General features: G+C 45.8%; 2 protein-coding genes across 3 annotated transcripts; both read right to left on the minus strand.

Moving 5' to 3' along the window:
• Window positions 1-5,551: 5,551 nt before the first annotated feature.
• LOC123182724 (uncharacterized) lies at window positions 5,552-9,050 on the minus strand. Of its 2 annotated transcripts, none has more exons than XM_044595380.1 (3): window positions 8,585-9,050; window positions 6,001-7,921; window positions 5,552-5,892 (listed from the first exon to the last, which is right to left on the minus strand). In XM_044595380.1, the coding sequence occupies exons 2-3, from the start codon at window positions 6,678-6,680 to the stop codon at window positions 5,808-5,810; spliced, it is 765 nt and encodes a 254-aa protein (XP_044451315.1). In that variant the 5' UTR covers window positions 6,681-7,921; window positions 8,585-9,050; the 3' UTR covers window positions 5,552-5,807. The 2 variants fall into 2 exon arrangements, with proteins under 2 accessions (XP_044451315.1, XP_044451316.1); XM_044595381.1 differs by having other exon boundaries at window positions 5,552-5,889; window positions 8,585-9,049.
• Window positions 9,051-14,092: 5,042 nt separating this feature from the next.
• Window positions 14,093-16,358, minus strand: LOC123182725 (enoyl-CoA delta isomerase 2, peroxisomal; the record flags this gene model as incomplete). Its single annotated transcript, XM_044595382.1, is given in 2 exon segments — window positions 14,093-14,321; window positions 15,583-16,358. A coding segment is annotated over 1 exon segment (735 nt). The 3' UTR covers window positions 14,093-14,321; window positions 15,583-15,587.
• Window positions 16,359-20,033: the final 3,675 nt, after the last annotated feature.

Below are 20,033 nucleotides of genomic sequence, written 5' to 3' on the forward strand. Positions count from 1 at the left end.
GGTGCGTAGTCCACGCGGGACATGGAGACGCCGAGCGTGTTGAGCCCCGGGAGCTTCTCCACGTTCGTCGCCGGCATCGCGGAGCCGACCGGGTTGTCGGTGTTTACCGGGAGTGCCAGCGCGGAGGAGAAGAAGGCGTCCGGTCCTCCTGCACGAGAACCCATTTAGCCGCAGTGCTGCACGGTGCAGACATACATACAGTCATACAGTACATGCATGCATTACTCGCTATTCAGGCATGATCTATTCATGTGCGAAGCATGGACGGAAGAGCTAGCACAGCTATTCATGTGCAGCTCGACGCCACTCCCTGGGTCGCTGTGCTCATCGCGCTGCTGAGCGCTCCACCTCCGCTGCATGACCGTCATGGACCATCCGAGCTCGCCACGCCTGGGCTGGATTTGGGGCCAGTTTCGAAGAAAAAACGATGTGGAGTATGACATGGCGGTTAAACCCAGGCGACGTGACAAGTTTTGGTCAAAACCGTGTCCACGTTGGACCAAAACCACCCGAAGCGATACAAGGGACTGAAGTAATCCGGTTTGAGAAGTCGAGGGACTAAGGTTTGCCGGTCTTGAAATTGAGGGATCATTTCTATACTTTCGAGAAAGTTCAAGGACGAAAAATATACTTTTTCCTTTGATTAAATACTATATGCGAAGTTGAATAAATGTTCATTTGCTCCGTGTGTGCTTATCTGGCCGTTTTGAGATTATAACATTTCGGTTTGGATAGAATCTTAGGAGTATTTGGATGTGGTAGGTCGCTTAAGCTAACCCTGATTTGAATCCATATCCTCCTACCCCAAACATGGTTCCAATAGGCAAATATCTAAAGAATAAAATGAATTCAGTCAGATGTCGATTTTGCAAATGAGATTCTCACTCCAGCAACAACAGAATAATCAGTCCGACCGACAACCACACACAAGCATTCTATTTATTTCATACTTCCAAAGCAAGAAAAATTTAACGTCTGCAGAAGTATATCAATATATACTATGTGCTTCATACAGAGCAACGATCGCTGACCAATGTACAGATGCAGAATACCAAGAGAGAATTCAGGCTCCATAAAAACTCTGCACGAGAAAAGGCGGGTTGGTTCTGAACCTTGAATACATTGTATGCAAGAATTTTAAATCACCAGAGAAGGAAGTTGTAATTGTTCGCTTTAGTGCCACACATAAAAAGGCCAGCAGCCCAGCACACATTGAATGAACATACAGTAGCAACTTGGTGCAGCAAAAACACCTTGTGTTCTAACTTGGCTTGTGAGTGTAGATATACATGACAATGCAGTTACCATCTTATTAGAATTATACTGCTTCATCTATTTAGTGATGTATAAGACACATGGAAATAGTGAAAAAACAAATAGAATAATGCTGTTTTTGTGAAGGTCCGGTGACCAAAGACTCCAGTGTCATGAGATCAGATGCGTCATTATTAATGGTAAGCTTGCAGTCATATGTTCATAGCCACACACTTTTTTTTAGCTATTTAGGTTATCATAAACAGACACTTTCATACACGACAGGATAGACCAACGAATCTCAATAGTGTAATCTTTTTTTTCTCGAATACGCATAGCATGCGTATCTTGTATTAAAGGAGAAAGGGGTACAAGGACCCTCCACCAGGGTTGATACAACACACCAACACCACTGAGGGTCCTACAAAGCACCCTCACCACCGTACCCTAGACTAGTTCTACGTCTCGTCCATTGCCGACATGTGAATCCGCTCGAAGAAGGGCTCCATGTCCGTCCTTATGAGGCCCGCCATCCTCCAGGTTCGACCCTCAGTAAGGCACCTACGAACTAGTCTAGCAAGCGAAGGGGAGTCCCCGTCGAAAACGATCCCGTTGCGATGCTTCCATAACTCCCAGAGAGCAAGAATGATGATAGCTCCTACGTCCTTATCCGGCGTTCCCTCAATGGTCTTGTTGAGCAGCCATGCTGGCAGTGTGTCATCAGGTGTTGGAGTCCACCCTGGCTTGCCCAACGCCGTGCAAATCTGGAACCAGAACCCTCTGGAGAAAGCACAGTGTAGCATGATATGGTTCATCGTTTCCTCCTCCTGGTCGCAAAGTGGGCAAGTTTCCTGGTGCAGCAGGCCCCTCCTAGCCAAACGATCGGAGGTCCAGCAGCGGTTGCGAACAGCAAGCCATAGGAAGAAACGGCACTGCAGGGGGGCACGGTTCTTCCATGTCGCCGCGGCCGTCGGGGCTACCTCTCGACCCATGAACTTGGCAGCATACGTTGAGCGGGCAGAGTATCTTCCATTGCGCTCCCACGCCCAGGTGATTGTATCCGGCACTCCCTCCCGGAGTTGCACCGCATCAACACGAGTCCACAGCTCCATGAATTCCCTGATCGTCGGCCCGTCCATGTCAGGGCCAACCTCGTGTGCCCAGGATCCGCTTGTTATCACCTCATTGACATGAAGCCGCTTCCGAATGCGTTTAGGGATGCGGGAGTGGATGTTGGGGGCAATTTCCTCGATCCTAAGGCCATCAATAGTGTAATCTTGATGAACTATCTAATATTCATCTATTGTAGTTCCCATCATTATTCAGAAATCTTGTCTCGATAAGCCCAAAGTAGAAGCAATGATCAACTAGATAGGGAAATCTCGTAATGCCGTGCTTATAACAGGTAACTCTGGAACAACAGCAAAAGAAATGAACCCGTCTCTTCCCAGAATTAATAGCCCTAAGCTTGACAAACAAATCTTTATGCACTGGATTGCGAAACTCACAAGGCTGTAAAGGAGTTATAAGTACTCCAAATCAATAGCCTGGGTACCAACGCCGTCCTCACAGATGGAGAAGGACATATGCTTTCATCTCTAACTGAAATTATCAAAATATAAATAGCCAAAAGACAATATGGGTGAGCCCTTTAGCTGTATCTTGTGTTGACCTGCTAGACCAAGTTTAGTATGTACTGTTGGTAAATTTGAATCAGATAGATTATCAACACCAGCTAAGCTTGGTTAGTGATGAATTGATAACCTCCATCAAATCCAAACTAGTGTTAAGTACTTGAACTGCAGCTCAAACTACGTGGACTAGAAGTATAGGAATGTTGGTACTTATAATTGGCTTGAGCGCAATAGCACGGTCTACCAAACCAGCAGGAACCAAAGTGTAATTGTTTGACATCAAATCGTAATGTAACAAGAATAGCAATTTCCATTACTCAGTAAGTTCAGCAAACATCTAGGGAGACAAGCACATCAGAGACTGGGGCTGCAGAGAATGACCTGCCAAATCAAATTGAAGCTACTGCTATTCTCGAGTACTACAAGTGCAGCTCAAACGAAGTAGATTCCCCTTATTCAACAAGTGTTGAGCAAACACCTATCCGGACACATCAGAGACTAGGAATGCAAAGCTGCAGAGGGAGACTGACCTCCCATCTCTCCTGATCACTGATCAGAGTCTGGAAGCTTTAGTGACCTAAACGATCTTATATTTTGAGGGAGTAAATGAGAATCTCACTGCAGCAGCAACAGAATAACCAGTTCAACAGTCATACACAAGCATTCTATTTGTTTCACACTTCCTAAACGATCTTATATACTGCGGGCTTCATACAGAGCATCATGGGCCGATCGATGTACAGATGCAGAATACCAAGAGAGATTTCAGGCTCCATAGAAACTCTGCAGGAAAAAAGGCAGGTCGGTTCAGAAGCTCGAAGAAAGACTATGCAAGAATTAGAAATCACCAGCGATGCAAGTTTTAACTATTTGCTTTAATGTCACATAGCTGGGCCAGCATACAGTGAATGAACGTACAACAGCTACTAAGGTTCCAACATGGTTTGTGAGTGTAGAGTAATGATAGTAAGAAAACATCATACAAAAATTAGTACTTGACAATGGAGTCCCCATCTTATTTGATTTATACTGCGTCATCTAATCAGTAATGCAAGCCACAGGTTGTCAATTGCGTTAAGGAAAACAAATACTCCCTCTGCCCCATAATATAAGATGTTGTTACATCCAAGATACTCACACATTGGATATAATAACATCTTATATTATGGGACAGGGGGAGTAGAATAATGGACTTTTTTGTGAAGGCGGCGGAGGGAGTAGAATAATGGACTTTTTTGTGAAGGCCTGGTGGCCGAACACCCCGGTGTCATGAGATCAGATGTGTCATCAATAATGATAAGCATGAAGCCATATGCTCATAGCCATACTATTAGCTATTTAGGTTATCATAGACAGACACGTTCGTACACAAATTGGAAAGACCAGCGAATCACAGTAGTGCAATCTTGATGAATTGTCTAACACTCTACCATCTTAGTTCTCATCATTATTCAGTAATGTTGTTTCAATAAACCCAAAGTAAGAGCAATGATCAAATAGACATGGAAAATTCTAACAAGGAGCCCTATAACAGTCCAAAACATGGATTTGTCTCAGCAGATCAAACAACTGCAAGAGGACAACATAGTGGACGAACAAAAGCCCTAAACTTGACAGATAAATATTGGTGCACAGATTTTCACAAGGCTGTATAGAGTGTCAGTTTAGCACAGCTAATAGCTCAGGTACTCACGCCTTCATCTCTAACTGGAACTATACAAACAAAACAAATCCTCTAGACGTATCTTGTGTTGACCTGTTAGAGCAAGGTTGTCTTATGCAGTGTTGATAATTTTGAATCAGATAGATTATCAACATCAGCTAAGCTTGGCTGGTGTCTGGTGATGATCTCAGCCAGATTGAAGATACTCTCGAGTACTACAACTGCAGCTCAAACTAAGTATATTCCACAGTACTATCTACTCCCTCCGTCCCAGAATAAGTGTCTTAACTTTGTACTAAGTTTAGTACAAATTTGTACTAAAGTTGAGACACTTATTTTGGGACGGAGGGAGTACTATGGAATGTCAGAACTTATAATTGGCTTCAGCGCAATCTCCCAATTCAGCAGGAACTGCAATGTTCTGTAACCAAATTGTACTGTAACGGCAACAACGATCTCTCGTATTCAGTAAGTAACAGACTGGGGATACAGAGTTACAGAGGGAGACTGACCTCCCATTTGTGTCCTGATCAGAGCCTGGAGGCGAAGTGCCTGCTCTTCTCCTCGTCACTCTCCACGGCAATCCCAACGGCCCTGCACGCATCAGGGAACATGGACATCCTAATCGACGCGTACACGCGCCGTCCCACTTCCTGGCGGCCAGCTACTCGGCGAGCTTGAGAGCCTCGGCGGCGGTCTCGGGCGCGCCGGGGCAGACGACGTCGACGACGCCCATCTCCCTGGGCACGGCCCCCCTGAGCTTCTTCTCGCGCAGCACGACGTCCCGGTGGCCAAAGTGCCGCAATCACCCAAATGACGAGGACAATACAGTAAAACGGTTCCTGTGAAATGAACCCCTGGTGGTGTCCATTCTCATTGGCGGTGTTGGGCTTCGGCACGAAGCCTCCTGGCCAGACTGAAATATTTGGATAGATGCTAGCTTGATGGGACATATCTTGGTTTGGGAACCTCAGTTTGACAATGTATAGAAGATGACAAATTAAAAATATCGATTTCTAACCGAAAACCAAAAGCAGGGCACTACAATTCGAGAATGCAGGACATCATAATTCAGTGAATAGCACAAAAGTCCGCTGAATGAACTCCACAAATTTAAATTACGTACACAGACACAATAAGCAGAAAATAGCACGGCCAAGCAAGATGAACTGCATGCATCATTCTAATGTAGAGGCCGGGGGCAATCCTTCTTTTCTAAAAAAAGAATAATAAGAAAACCCCATATGGACGGACCTTCATGGAAAGCTACGGCTACCAACCACGAAGCGATCCGACTTAGTCGTCATCCCATTCGCGTTCTCATCATCCAATTTTGACCTGCTTTTCAAAATAAAAACGAAACAAGAAAATAAAAGATCCATGGAGCAATCTTTTCTGAACTAGCTAGTTTAAGGAATAAAAAAAATAAAAGTGGTCAAACGCACTTACCGATTAGCAGCGTCTGATATCTGATCTTCCATGGGAAGATTGAAGAGGTGTCGCGGTGTAAAATCTAATTCTCTCACTACTTGGGCATCAATATTGGTAAGTTGAAGTCTTCTAACGCGAGTATCCCCAAACCCGCAGTGGGCCATGATTAGCCATGCGAATGTGATGAGCTCTCCTCCTCTGCTCAGCAGCGCAACATGCGGCGCCGCCTTGGACTTGCCAGCAGCGTAAACAAGTAGCCGCGTCCACATGTGTGCTACCTCCTCCACTGTTTCCTTGCTTACCTCCAACTCAACACTATCCTTGGTGAAATCATCATATACTTCGTGAGCCTGAGCCAGGGTAGGTGCTGGGCTGATAGAGAGCGGCAGCATGGAAGGGTGGTGAACGAAAAGGTACATTATGTACTTGGATAGCTTCCGACATACCAAAATCATCAAACCGAATTCACTTGTACCATGAACCTCTATATCCAAATGGGAAGATTCACATTTTTTCAAAAGCAACTCAGTAACTGCATGCATCCAGATAATTGCCATACCAAAATCATTAGCAAAAAGTTCTGATGCCTCTTTCAACAAGGAACCAATTTTTGGCCATTCATTGGGTTTATCAATATCGGAATCAAATGTCAAGAGTAGTCTCTTCTGCAACACACTCCACAATCTTGCTACCCACATCCACGTAAGCGGTGTCTAATAGCTTGCTCATCCAAAATATTTTCTTCTTTTTGACGCCCAACAAATCCACAAACAACTTTCTGAACACAACCATTATTATGCTTTGCTTCGGGCCGCTGTCAGTCAACCAGCTATGTAAGTTGTACTGTCCAATCAAATTTGGCCACCGCTGCTGTTTCATCGTCCTTGGATATCCGATGTCGGAGCAAAAGAAAACCCACAAACTGGCGAGTGCATCACACCCTCTAACCTTCAACCATGCCCATGTCCAAGGTGACAACATGGAAACAAACGTTGAACTGACTTCAAAGAAAAAACAACCCACAAATAGCGAATAGGTGATGGCAATGTCAGCTTTGCTATACTTGTCTCTGCTACTTGCATGGAAGAGCACAAAGGCAACTATTACCGAGGCCTGAGAGATGCATCTAAGTATAACTCCACTCCGTGTTCTGAGCACAAGAGACTTAGTGTAGAGATCGTCGTATATCATGCCAAGCTGAAGCCTCACCATCCGTATCATTTGCTCAGGGTCATCTATTTTGTTCATATATTCCCGGCCGAGATCAAGTAAGTTGCGTTCGGCCATGACATCAAGGACAAATGGCATGGAATCCAGAGCAGCACGAACAACGCCAACATCACCAGAGATTCCTTCAGGCAATTCCTTTTTGTAACGCAGTGCATCTGAGCTCTCAAGACTTTGAAGGCTGCCACACTTGAGAGACCATGTTCTTTATCCATACTTGATAATTCCAGTAACAAACACAAAGCTACCCGCAAGCAGAAGGTTCGCACTGTGTTTACCAATGGACTTCCAAAAAACATATAAAGCCAGGGAAACTTGCATCACCAGATTCAACAGATGCCTCAACCACAAGTTGTTGTCCTCCATGGCGAAAGCAGTGATGGTATCCTGCCCACCAAGATGGATGAGGAGGAATGGTGCCCAAAAGAAAGCTAGTGGTTGGGTTCTTGTAAGTACGTTCGTTTCAATGGTGACATCCTGGCGCTTAGAGAGATAGCCCAGTGCATACACTGCTACCAAGTCTGCCCCCAAATAAACTGCCCAGAGGCAGAGCCTGAGAAAGCTGTTGCTGCTTCGGCGCCGCAGTCTGCCAGCAAAGAAGAGGAACGACTGCAATGTGAAGCTGAGCAGTACAAGAAGTTGGATTTCCCACCCGCTGTATAATTCGACCAAATGCTCCATCGCATGCTAGATTCCTTGTGCCTCGGACCACCTGATGAGTATAAGTTGGATGATTCAGTCTGAATTTTTGAAAATAGCAAAACACCTGATTAAATAATATACTTCCGTTTTAGCTTTAACTAGGCATGTTCAGCAAGCAAGTATCCAATGTTTTGTTTATGACACCACTTCCTGCTGGCTAAATATACAGCAAAGACCAAACATATATGTCGTATGTGGAATGGAAAGAGAAACAATGCGGAAGAAATAAATGACAAACTGGCTAACCATTCCATCTTCTCTCCAGGCCTGGGCGTTCTGTAGAAACCAAAATTTCGGTTTCTGCTGTTCGGGTTTTTTTTGTGAATTCAGTTTGGGAAAGTGGAAACCGAATTTGACAGTAAAATTCAGCTAACTGAAATTACGGTTAACCGATTTTTTGGTTCAGTTTTTGGTTTTAACCGAAGTATGTACCATGTACAGAAAATGCACTTTCAGAACACATTGACAGCATGCATATTTTAAAGAAAATTTTGACAGCATAACAACGAAAAATTCTTCTATACTTGCAGTTGCGTCCAATAAAATCAGTAACAAATAGTACTAAAGAACAGTGCGTCCAAGATCCAACTTGCCATGTACATATAGTCATCCAGAATAGCGGACGAAGAATGAAACAAAAAAATGAGACAAAGAATGGGAGATGGGGGCTTACTACGTTGACTTGAGTGCTCCGTGGAAGACGTTGTGGCGAAGTGGAGGAGACGCCGCCGAGCGCCGAGATGCCGAGATGGACCGACGGTCGCTGCTGAGTTGCTTGGCGATGTGGAGAGCTGGATGCTGTCGAAGTCGAAGACTCGCAGGCTGGCGGACGCCGGATGGTCGGGGGTCGGCTCCTCTGGCGATCTGGTCCTCTCTCCTTCCTTGTGTACGGCGAGAGCCGCGAGACTAGCGACGGCGCGACGGTCGGCGGCCGGTGAGAAGGCGAGGACGGAGGGGGTGCCTGGTGGGGGAGTAATGCTGTGGCGCCGGGCGCCGGCGGCGGCTCAACCGCTCAGATGAGAAGAGGAGACGGCGGCTGACTCGTGGTGGAGTTGGTGGAATATTAATGGGGACGCAGCTTCAGTGACGTTGTGAAGCCAAGTCGTGGAATGGAAGGGGCGGCAGGCGGCTCTCTGGAGCAGTGGAGTTCGTGGCTGCCTTGCTCACAGAGGGCGAAGGACATGTAATGTCGCCTTCATCTCTAACTGGAATATCAAAACAAACAAAAAACAATCCTAGAGTTCACTAGCTGTATCATGTGTTGACCATGGTTGTCCTATGTGGTGTTGATAGTACCTCTGTCCTGATTTATTAGTCTCCTTTGTAATTTGTGCTAAATTTTGATCAAAAATTTCTCTACTCTTATAAAAATCTGAGTTGTTGATGATGGTGTGCCTGCCATTTTTCACAAATAGCTGTCGGATCTAGATCTAACGCATACAAAGCAAACTGCTGCAATTTTGCGAAAAACTGCCCGCACTTGTTTCCGTACTTAAAAACAACTCCTTGTCTCTCACAATCAGTCTTGTCTCTTCCCCACCACATCTAGAAGGCCATGAAACAATCTGGTGTGATGGCCGCTGCCGGCGCCGTCCACCTTCAATCTTGGTGTTCCGTGCAATGCAAGAGCATCTTATTAACTGATAAAATGTTAATGCATGTCAGCAAAATTATATCGTTGGATTCGTATTTGAACGTAGTTTTCAATGATATAATTTTTTATGGCATGCATGAACAATTTGTTAGTTAAATTTATGGTCAAAATTTGGCACAGGTAACAATGGGGATCAATAAACCAGGACGGTGGTAGTACATTTGAATCGGATGGATTATCAACATCAGCTAAGCTTGGCTAGTGATAACCATAATCAGATTCAAGCTAGTCTCAAGTACTTCAACTGCAGCTCAAACTAAGTAGAATCTTAGGGTGTGAGTGAAACCATGGGAATTTATTGATATTTATAATTGGCTTCAACGGAGTAGCACAATCTGCCAAACCGGCAGAAACTAAACTGCAATGTTTTCCCATCAAATTGTACTATAACGAGAACAACAATTTCACCTATTCAGTAAGTTCAACAAAGTCTAGGCAGACAGACACATTAGAGACTGGGGATGCAAAGCTGTAGAGAGGGGCTGGCCTCCCATCTCTCCACCCACTCTATGGTACTACCTACAAATCTTTCTATCCACCGAAGCTACTTCACTTTATAAACTGTACCAGGACAATGGACAATTAAGATGAATAAATATCTACTGTAGATTTTTTTTTGTAAAGTGAGTAAAGCCATACCTACTAATCTGACGTATGATGCATTTTCTCCCTCTACATATGCCCGAAATTTGAAGGATATCATGCATTGAGTCGCCCGTGTAGTGAAGCTAGCAAACGATGCAACACATCATCTTCTCGTCTTGTGTTGGATTTTGCGTCCACCCTCACTGAAGTATCACATCCTGAGCGAATCCGCAACTTGGAAATATGACAATACCTTAGGGATGAGCGACATTGGGAAGTAGTTCAACCTAGCTACCTTCCTTGAGAGAGTTCCTCCTCATCTCAAAACCGATGAGTTTGAAGCATTCCCTCGATATGCCTATCTTCCCTTTTCCGGTTTCGCATCGACAAGTAAGGCACACTCCTCCATTGGTGGCTTTACTGCCCCCACTCGTTTATCCTAGTGCTAGGCCGCCCGCTGACAGTGGCCACGACGAGCTTCATATGGTGTCTCCTTCCTTGGCTGAGACCAAGATCGCCATTGAGAACGGCCACCACCAGTGGACCATCTCATCTTTGCTAAACGAACTGTGTGCTTATTGACATCTTTTGAGATTATAACATTTCAGTTTGGGTAGCACCTTGGGAATATTTGGATGAGGTCGGTCACTTAAGCTAAACCTAGTTTTGAATCCACTCCCCAAACATGCTCTTATGGTTTCAATAGGCAAATGCCGAAAGAACGGAATGCAATCATTCAGGCGCGTCATATGTCAATTCTGTAAATGAGAATCTCACTGCAGCAACAACAAAATAATATGTCCAGCAGTCACACACAAGCATTCTGTTTATTTCACACTCCCAAAGCAAGACAAATACAACGTCTGCAGAAGTATGTACTGCGTGCTTCATACGGAGCATCGATGGCTGATCAATGTACAGGTGCAGAATACCAAGAGAGATTTCAGGTTACCTAGACACTCTGCAGGAAAAAAAAAGGCAGGTTGGTTCAGGAGCTTGAAGAAAGATTGTATGCAAGAATTATAAATCACCAGAGAAGGAAGTTCTAATTGTTCGTTTTAATGTCACGTAGCAGGGCTGGCGCACAGTGGAAGGGCATACAATAGCAACTTGGAGCAGCAACGACAACTTGGAAAATATCATAAACAATGGAGTCCCATCTTATTAGATTTAAACCGCTTTATCTATTTAGAAATGTAAGCCACATGTTAATAGTGAAAAGAAACAAATAGAATAATAGCCCATTTTTGTGAAGGTCTGGTGCCAGATCAGATGTGTCATCATAGCCACAGCATAAACAGACAGGTTCATACAGAAATTGGAAAGACCAATGAATCTCAGTAACGCATGCAATCTTGATAAATATTCTGCTATCTTAGTTTTCAATTTTTCATCATTATTATTCACGATTGGTCAACTAGACATGGAAAAGTTCAAATAAGGAGCCCTGGAACAGCCCAAAACATGACATGGATTTGCCTGCGCAGAACAAACTTCTGCAAGAGGACAGCATAGTGGACTATAGCCCTAAAATTGACAGATAAATCTTCATCCAGTCGTATTCAGATTTCACAAGGCTGTACAGAATGTTAGTTTAGCACATCTAATAGCTTGGGTACCCACATCTGAAGAGGCTTCATCTCTAACTGGAATTATACAAACAAAACAAAATGGTGAGGACAATTCGAGTGAGCCCTCTAGCTGCATCTTGTGATGACCTCAATCAGATCGAAGCTACTCTGGAGAACTACAACTACTGCCCAAACTAAGCAGATTCTTACGGCATCTATCATCCAAAGCATGGGAATATTGGTACGACTTATAATTTGGCTTCAGCCCAATAGGGCAATCTGCCAAACCAGCAGTTTTGTCACCAAATTCCTTTGGTGGCTGAGCATCTCATCACTTTGAAGTTGTGTGTGTCTTCTTATTTGTTGTTTGCTTGTACTTGTTCATGGTTTTTGCAAGATTATTCTCTATGTTCCTAGTATATGGTCAAATCATTTGGAGTTTTGTCATTTTAAAGTTGGGTGTGATGTTTTTCTGTCTCAAAACAAGCGATGAACATTCTTAGCTGGTCACCGATGTGGGGCATTACTATAGGTGTCACAATTTTGGGAATTTCTCTTTTGATCAAACAATATTTTTAATCTGAACTTGAAGCTGTTTTTCTTTCGGACTATGTATGGCCTCCTCTACCGGAGTAGTCTATCTTTTGTAGTGGAGTGCATGACATTGTTGAGAGGACTTGTTCAGATAAATGAAGTCAAGTGTGCGATGTGATTGTTTAGTGAGAAACTGTAGCACAAGCTGCGAGGTGTTAGACATCCTTCATTTTGGGAAGGAGGGAGTACTGTTTACCTCTTTAAAGTAACCACGGTGCATCTTAACTTCTTGTAGCATTTTGTATATATTGTCCAACTCACTTTATGGTACCTATCAACCTATCTATCCATCAAACCTACTTCTCATGACAGACTGTACTAGGACAACGGAGATTAACAAATAGCTACTACTGATAATTTTTGTCCAACAAGTAAAGACATTCCCAGTTCAAAAAAAGTAAAGACATACCTACTTGTTTGATGTATAACACATTTTTTTTCTCTCTACATATGCCTAGGATGCCATGCAACGAGCGGCACATGTAGTGAAGCTTGCAAACAATGCATCGTATTATTTTCTTGTCTTGTGTTCGGTTTCGCATCCCCCTCATCGAAGTATCAGAACTTTGAGCAAAAAAACAACTTGAGAATATGACAATACAATACCTTCGGAACGAGTGACATTGGGAAAAACAATTCTACCAACAAGCCTCCCTTCAGCTTAAAACGGATAAGTGCCTCTCTTCAACAAGCCCCTCTTCAGCCTAAAACGGATCAGTGCCTCTCTTCAGCTTAGGGGTTGTTTGGTTGGGATTCCTACCTCGAAGCCGGAAGCTGCTATTTAGGGGCTTCTGGCTGCAGCTGTGGAACAACCTCTAAAACTGATGAGTTTGAAGCATTACCTCAATCTTTCCAATTGTGTTGACCTTCCTTTTCTGGATTCAACATTGACGAGGCCCACATCTACGCTCCCGACACCATTGGTGATTTTGTTGGTGTTGGCTCGACTATGCGCCGACAACAGACAAGGTCAAGCTTGATCTGCTGACTTCTTCCTTGGTATGCGTCTCACCTAGACCAATTGGTCGAAGGAGGGTTATGGGTAGGAGTTGGTCGAAGGAGGGCAGAGGGTGTGAGTTGGTCGAAAAGAAAGGCTGCAGATGTGAGCTGGTCAGTTCTCTGAGGCAGCTTCCTGCTTGAGCCCAAGACCACTGATGAGAATAACCACCACAGCGGTAGCATCTCATGTTACTAGATGAACCGCGTGCTTATTGACTTTTATTTATCTCTCTATATACTACTTAAAACACATGTAAGGTTCCTTTATCATCAGTTTCCACCTCCCACCATGTCCCTCCACCAGGTTTTTCATCCATCCAGTTTTTCTCCACCACGACCTTTGTACGCAGCTTTCCCGTATGCTAATTAATCACATACATTTACTTACCATTTATGTTAAATCCATGTATTTCAGTAATTTATTTACCTTTTGCATCAATTCCACAAGCTAAGTATCATGCATGTCCTAGGCTACCAAACTATAAGGGCGCCAAAACCAAATTCTAATTTAGAGAGGTAAATTATCGGAAGGATTTGATAAATATTTATTTACACAATATATTAATATGGGCAAGTAAATTGCGCCTAACTATTAGAACATTTTACAACACGTTGTAACGCATGGGCAATTATCTAGTCAGATTATAGCATTTCGATGTGGATAAACCTTAGGAGCATTTGGATGTGGTACCTCGCTTAAGCTAAACCTGGACATGAATCCATGTCCTCCTACCCAAAAATGCTCTTATGGTTCCAATACGCAAATATCAAAAGAGTATAATGCACTCAGGCATGTCAGATGCCAATTTTATAAATGAGAATGTCACTGCAGCAACAGCGAAGTAACCAATCCGACAATCACACACAAGCATTCTATTTATTTCAATCTCAAAGCAAGAGAAATACGATGTCTGCAGAAGTATGTACTGCGTGTTTCATGCAGAGCATCGATAGCTGATCAATGTACAGGTGAAGAATACCAAGAGAGATTTCAGGCTCCATAGACACTGCAGGAGAAAAGGCAGGTTGATTCAGGAGCTTGAAGAAAGATTGTATGCAAGAATTATAAATCACAAGAGAAGAAAGTTCTAATTGTTTCACTTTAATGTCACATAGCAGGGCCGACGCACAGTGAATGAGCATACAATGGCAACTTGGAGCAGCAACGACACTTGTTCCGACATGGTTTGTGGCTGTACATAAATGATAATAAGGAAATATTGTACAAAACTTACATGACAATGAAGTCCCTGTCTTTTTAGATTTATACCGCTTCATCTATTTAGTAATGTAAGCCACAGGTCAATAGTGGGGGGAAAACAAAATACTCGCTCCGATCAAAAATAAGTGTTGTGGTTTTAGTTCAAATTTGAACTAAAACCATGACACTTATTTTGGAGGGAGTAGAATAATCGGCCATTTTTGGGAAGATCTGGATGCCAACACCCTGGTTTCATGAGATCATAGATGTCATCGTTAAGGATAAGTATGCAGTCATATGCTCACAGCCACACCATTAGCTATTTAGGTTATCATAAACAGACAGGTTCATACATAAATTGGTGAGACCAACGAATCTCAGGAGCGTAATCTTGATAAATTGTCTAATATTCTGCAGTCTGCTATCTTACTTTTCATCATTATTCAGGGAGGTCGTTTTCATAAACCCAAAGTAGAAGCAATGATCAACTAGACACGGAAAAGCTCTAGTAAGGAGCCCTGGAACAGCTCAAAACATGGATTTGTCAGCGCAGCAAACAACGGCGAGAGAACAACATCGTGGAGCATAGCCATAAAATTGACAGATAATTCTTCGTGCACCCGTATTCAGATTTCACAAGGCTGTACAGACTATTAGTTTAGCACAGCTAATAGCATGGGTACTCAAGCCTTTGCTCGCAGATAGAGGACATGTAGTACCGCACCCATCTCTAATTAGAATTATCATCATATCAGCCGGATTGGCTAGTGATGACCTCAATCAGATTCAAGCTAGTATGTACTGTCAATTCGATGTTTAAAACAGCAATTCAATGTTTCAAACCAAGTAGATTCTTGGGTATCATCCAAACTGTAGGAATGTTGCTACTTATAACTGGCTTCGGCGCAATAGCACAGACTCTACCAAAACAGCAGGAACCAAACTGCAATGTTTTGGCATCAAATTGTACTCGAGAACAGCAATTTCGTTCCCCTTATTCAGTAAAGTTCAGCAAACACCTAGGCAGTAAGTTCAGAGACTGGGGATGCAAAGCTGCAGAGACTGACCCTGATCAGAGCCTGGAGGCGAAGTGCCTGCTCTTCTCCTCGTCGCTCTCCACGGCGATCCCGACGGCCCTGCACGCATCGGGGAACATGGACATCCTGATCGACGCGTACACGGCGCCGTCCCACTTCCTGGCGGCGAGCTGCTCGGCGAGCTTGAGGGCCTCGGCGGCGGTCTCGGGCGCGCCGGGGCAGACGACGTCGACGACGCCCATCTCCCTGGCCTCGGGCGCCCGGAGCTTCCTGCCCCTCAGCACGACGTCCCGTAGCGCGTGCGCCTGGGAGATCTTGGCGCGGAGCACGTGGACGAAGTAGGGCGGGAGGGGGAGGCCGATGTCGACCTCGCTCATGTAGAGCACGCCGCGGTCGGCGCGCATGAGGCGGTAGTCGTGGCAGAGCGCGAGGAGGAAGCCGGCGGCGGAGGCGTGGCCCGTGACGGCGGCGACGGTGGGCATGGGGAGCGCGAGCAGGTCGGCGGCGACGGGGCGGAGCGCGTCGACGAGCTCCCCGAGCCGCGCGCGGGAGGTGCCCGCCCACCCGATGTCGAGGCCGTTGGAGAAGAAGCGGCCCTCGGCGACGGTCACCAGGGCCGCCCCCGGGCCCTGCGGCTGGGCCTGGGCCGCCGCGAGGACCGAGGCCAGCGCGGCGCGGATGGCGGCGATGAGCGGGTGGCCGAGCCGGTGCTGGTCCTCGCCCGTGAGGGTGAGCACGAAGACGCGGCCGTGCTGCTCCAGGGTGCACATCGTCGCCGGCCGGCTGCGGGGCGGGGGCGTGGTGGACTTGGGTTGGGCCCTCGGAGGAGGTGGTGGTTGGTGTGTCTGACGGGGCGCGGGGGTTGCGTGCGGATTTAACACTCGCGCCTCGTCGGGCAGCGGAGGACCCGACGGGCGCTGCCCTGTTGTTTTGCTCTCGGCGGAGGAAATTCACCGCCGTTTACTGAAGGCTCTCAGAAGTGTCGCTGAATTTTAGCAGGTTGGTGCGATGGGGAGAGGAGCAGGCACTGATGATGTGGAAGAAAGGATTATTCAATTTGTATATGCATCACCGATGATGTACGGGCACTAAGAGAAGTACAATTTGTAAGACTTTAAATATTATATTTTTGATGAATTGACGGAGAGAGAAGAGGAGAGAGAAAAGAAGTGGCTACTCACTAACAGCCGGTTGTAACACATGCTTCTAGACACTCTGTAAGAGAGGAAGGTGAGTCATGTATCAACAAAGTACAACAAATTTATATGCATCTATTGTACTTGCTGGCTATAAGGCTGACTATAGATGACACGGACAGATCATATAGCTAGCAGCTGGCTATACTATTAACCATGCTCTAAACAATTCCCGACGAGAAACCTCACTGTCGTCCGAAGGTACCGGTCGATTTCGTCCTAGGTCGTACCGTCGGGTGCCATCGGTAAATTTCATCCTAGTAACAACCACCTGATCGGCCAATTTTGTACCACGAACCATACCCTTTGCGTCAAGCTATCCATAGATTGCATCACACCATCATCATGTGGTACAAAGCCGGCGGTCAGTTTTCTAGCCAGCGTATTTACGGATGGCTTGACACAAAGCCCTTGTTGCTGGCTTTGTCCGCCACCTGCGGCAGAGCAGTGGCCTTAGGGCGCGGGAGTGGCTTCACGAGGAGCCGGTCTTGGACGAGCCAGCCTTAGGGGCACCGGAAGTGGCTTCACTGCGGCCTTCTTCTTCCCCTTCTTCTTCGCGACCGCCTCGGTGTGATGCCCCTGATTCAATCGTACACTAATCATACACGCAAACGTGTACGATCAAGATCAAGGACTCACAGGAAGATATCACAATACAACTCTAGACACAAATCAAAATAATACAAGCTTTATATTACAAGCCAGGGGCCTCGAGAGCTCGAATACATAAGCTCGATACACAAGGGTCAACAGAAGCAACAATATCTGAGTACAGACGACATAAAGTTAGACAAGGATGCCTTAAGAAGGCAAACACGAAGGCAACAAATGATCGAAGAGGCAAGGCCTCCTGCCTGGGACCTCCTAACTACTCCTGGTCTTCGGCGGCATCCATGTAGTAATAGGCACCCTCGGGGGTAGTAGACGTCAGCGGTGGCATCTGGCTCCAGGGATCTACCAACTGGTTGCAACAACCGGAAAGAAGAAAGAATGGGGAAAAGGGGGGAGAAAAGCAACCGTGAGTACTCATCCAAAGTACTCGCAAGCATCAGATCTAAACTAAGTATGCATTGGTATCAAATGGAAGTGTTGTATCTGTGGACTGAACTGCAGAATGCCAGAATAGAGGGGAAGGCCTAGCCTATTGAAGACTAGCATCTTCAAGCAGCTCCAAGCATCTTGCAACATGTAGAAGAATAAAGAATAGCAGTTTATATTTAACAAACATGTTGTAGCATTAATGCCCAGAGATCCTTCCTCGACTCCCTACGAGAAAGCAATCCCGGAGCCAACATATCTCAAGTATCCATTTCTAGTTGTAAAAGATCAGATATAAGTTTGAACGTCCGTTACCGTGGACACGGCTATTAATAGATAATCTTCCCTGCAGGGGTGCACCACGTTTTCCAACACGCTTGATTACTCTGGCCGGACACACTTTCCTGGGTCATGCTCGGCCTCGGAAGATCAACACGTCGTAGCCCTACCTAGGCTCAGCAGAGAGGTCCCCGCCGATCTACATCCTAAGCACTCCGAGGTCTGGGCCCATCGCCCGTTGCACTCCGGGTCGTTGCGAGCAGGGCGGACCAGGCTCCACCACTACAGGATGGTGCCGGCCCAGCCGTGCCGCAATGCTGAACTGGACGTCTGACAAAGCTTCGACTAATGCTACATCGTCGAGGCCCATAACTATTCTGACGTGGTGGTTAGTGCATAAAGGCCAAAGGCCAACTCAGAACAAATACCCAAACCATGGTGAATTATTAGCTTGCGGAGACGAGCAAAGACTCACGATCGATGTGACCCCGTCGCCCCGTCTCGTGGACTTACGGCAAGGGCCCAGAATGCCCAGCCGTGCCACGTAATTATCTTGTGGGTGCTCTCCGGGCCTGCCCGACTTTCACAGAGGTCTCAAGTAAAGTCAAGGTAACCGTGTGTCCAAACATCAAGGGGAAAACCCGATGAATCACCCTCGATGGATTCCACTCGATGTAATCGTCAAGGTGAACGTAGGAGGAACCACCCTCGAGGTTCACACTTTAGGGGTTGCACGACAGAGTCGTATCGGGAGTGGTAAAGGAGGAAATCACCCTCGATGACCACGATTGAATAGCTACACCACAGAGTCATCACCAGAGTGCGTTATGAGGTATCACCCACGACACTCGATAGTAGCTCTACAGAGTCGAGCAACAAAGGGGGTGTGATGTGATGTGAGGTGTCGGGCTCTGGTCGTCGATCTCGTTGCTCGAGTTGTCGATGATGAAGCAGGGGCAACAAGGACAAGGTGGGGGTCACTGATGGATCACTAACCAACATATACTAAGCAGTTTAGGATAAGCAAGTAAGATACAACAGGAGGTACAAAAGCAGCCTAATTACTGTAGCAAAATCTAATGCAAGTAAGAGAGAGAATGGAATGGGCGATATCAGGATGATCAAAGGGGGGCTTGCCTGGAAGCTCCGCCGAAAGGGAAGAAGTGTCGTCGGTGACGTAGTCGATCACAGGGGCATCGGCAGCGGTCTCGGGGTCTACCGAAGAAGAAGAGGGGGAAGAAACAGTAAATACAAAGCACACAGGTGCAACGCTAAACATGACAAGACAATAAGCAGCGGTAGGGGTGTGCTAACGCAGTGCTACACAATAATGGCGAAGGGGGAAAACATCCGGGAAAGTTTTCCCGAAGTTTGGCATTTTCGGACAGATGAAATAGAGGGGGGGCAGTTGCATGTTCGCTATGCTAGGGACGTGTGGTGGACGAAAGGGCCGCGTGTTCGGATTCGTCTCGTCGTTCTGAGCAACTTTCATGTACAAATTATTTTAATCCGAGCTACGGTTTATTTTCTATTAATTTTCAAAGTTTTAAAACAATTTCTGAAATTAATATTAAATCTAAAACAGAGTTATTGCACCAGCATGACGTCATCATGATGTCAGCGGTCAACACTGAACGTTGACTGGTCAAACAGGGCAGTGGGGCCCGACTGTCATAGACATATTTTAACTAAACAGGTTTAGTTAGACTAATATGCAATTAGGTTAATTAAACATAATTAATTAGGGTTAAATAACATGATTAATTAATTAAATTATTTTTCTTTTTACATATTTTCTTTTCTTCTTTCTTTTTTAACAGGGGCGGGCCCCACTTGTAAGTGGCCTAGGAGGCCACGCGGGTTAACAGGCGCAGGGCGCTGCGGGCGCCCGACTCGGGGAGGGCCGAGCGGGCGCGGCTGCGGGCGACGGCGGTGGTGCGCGGAGAGGCAGTGGATGGCGGCCAGGCA

The sequence above is a fragment of the Triticum aestivum genome, chromosome 1D, assembly GCF_018294505.1.
Source record: "Triticum aestivum cultivar Chinese Spring chromosome 1D, IWGSC CS RefSeq v2.1, whole genome shotgun sequence".
Taxonomy (NCBI): domain Eukaryota; kingdom Viridiplantae; phylum Streptophyta; class Magnoliopsida; order Poales; family Poaceae; genus Triticum; species Triticum aestivum.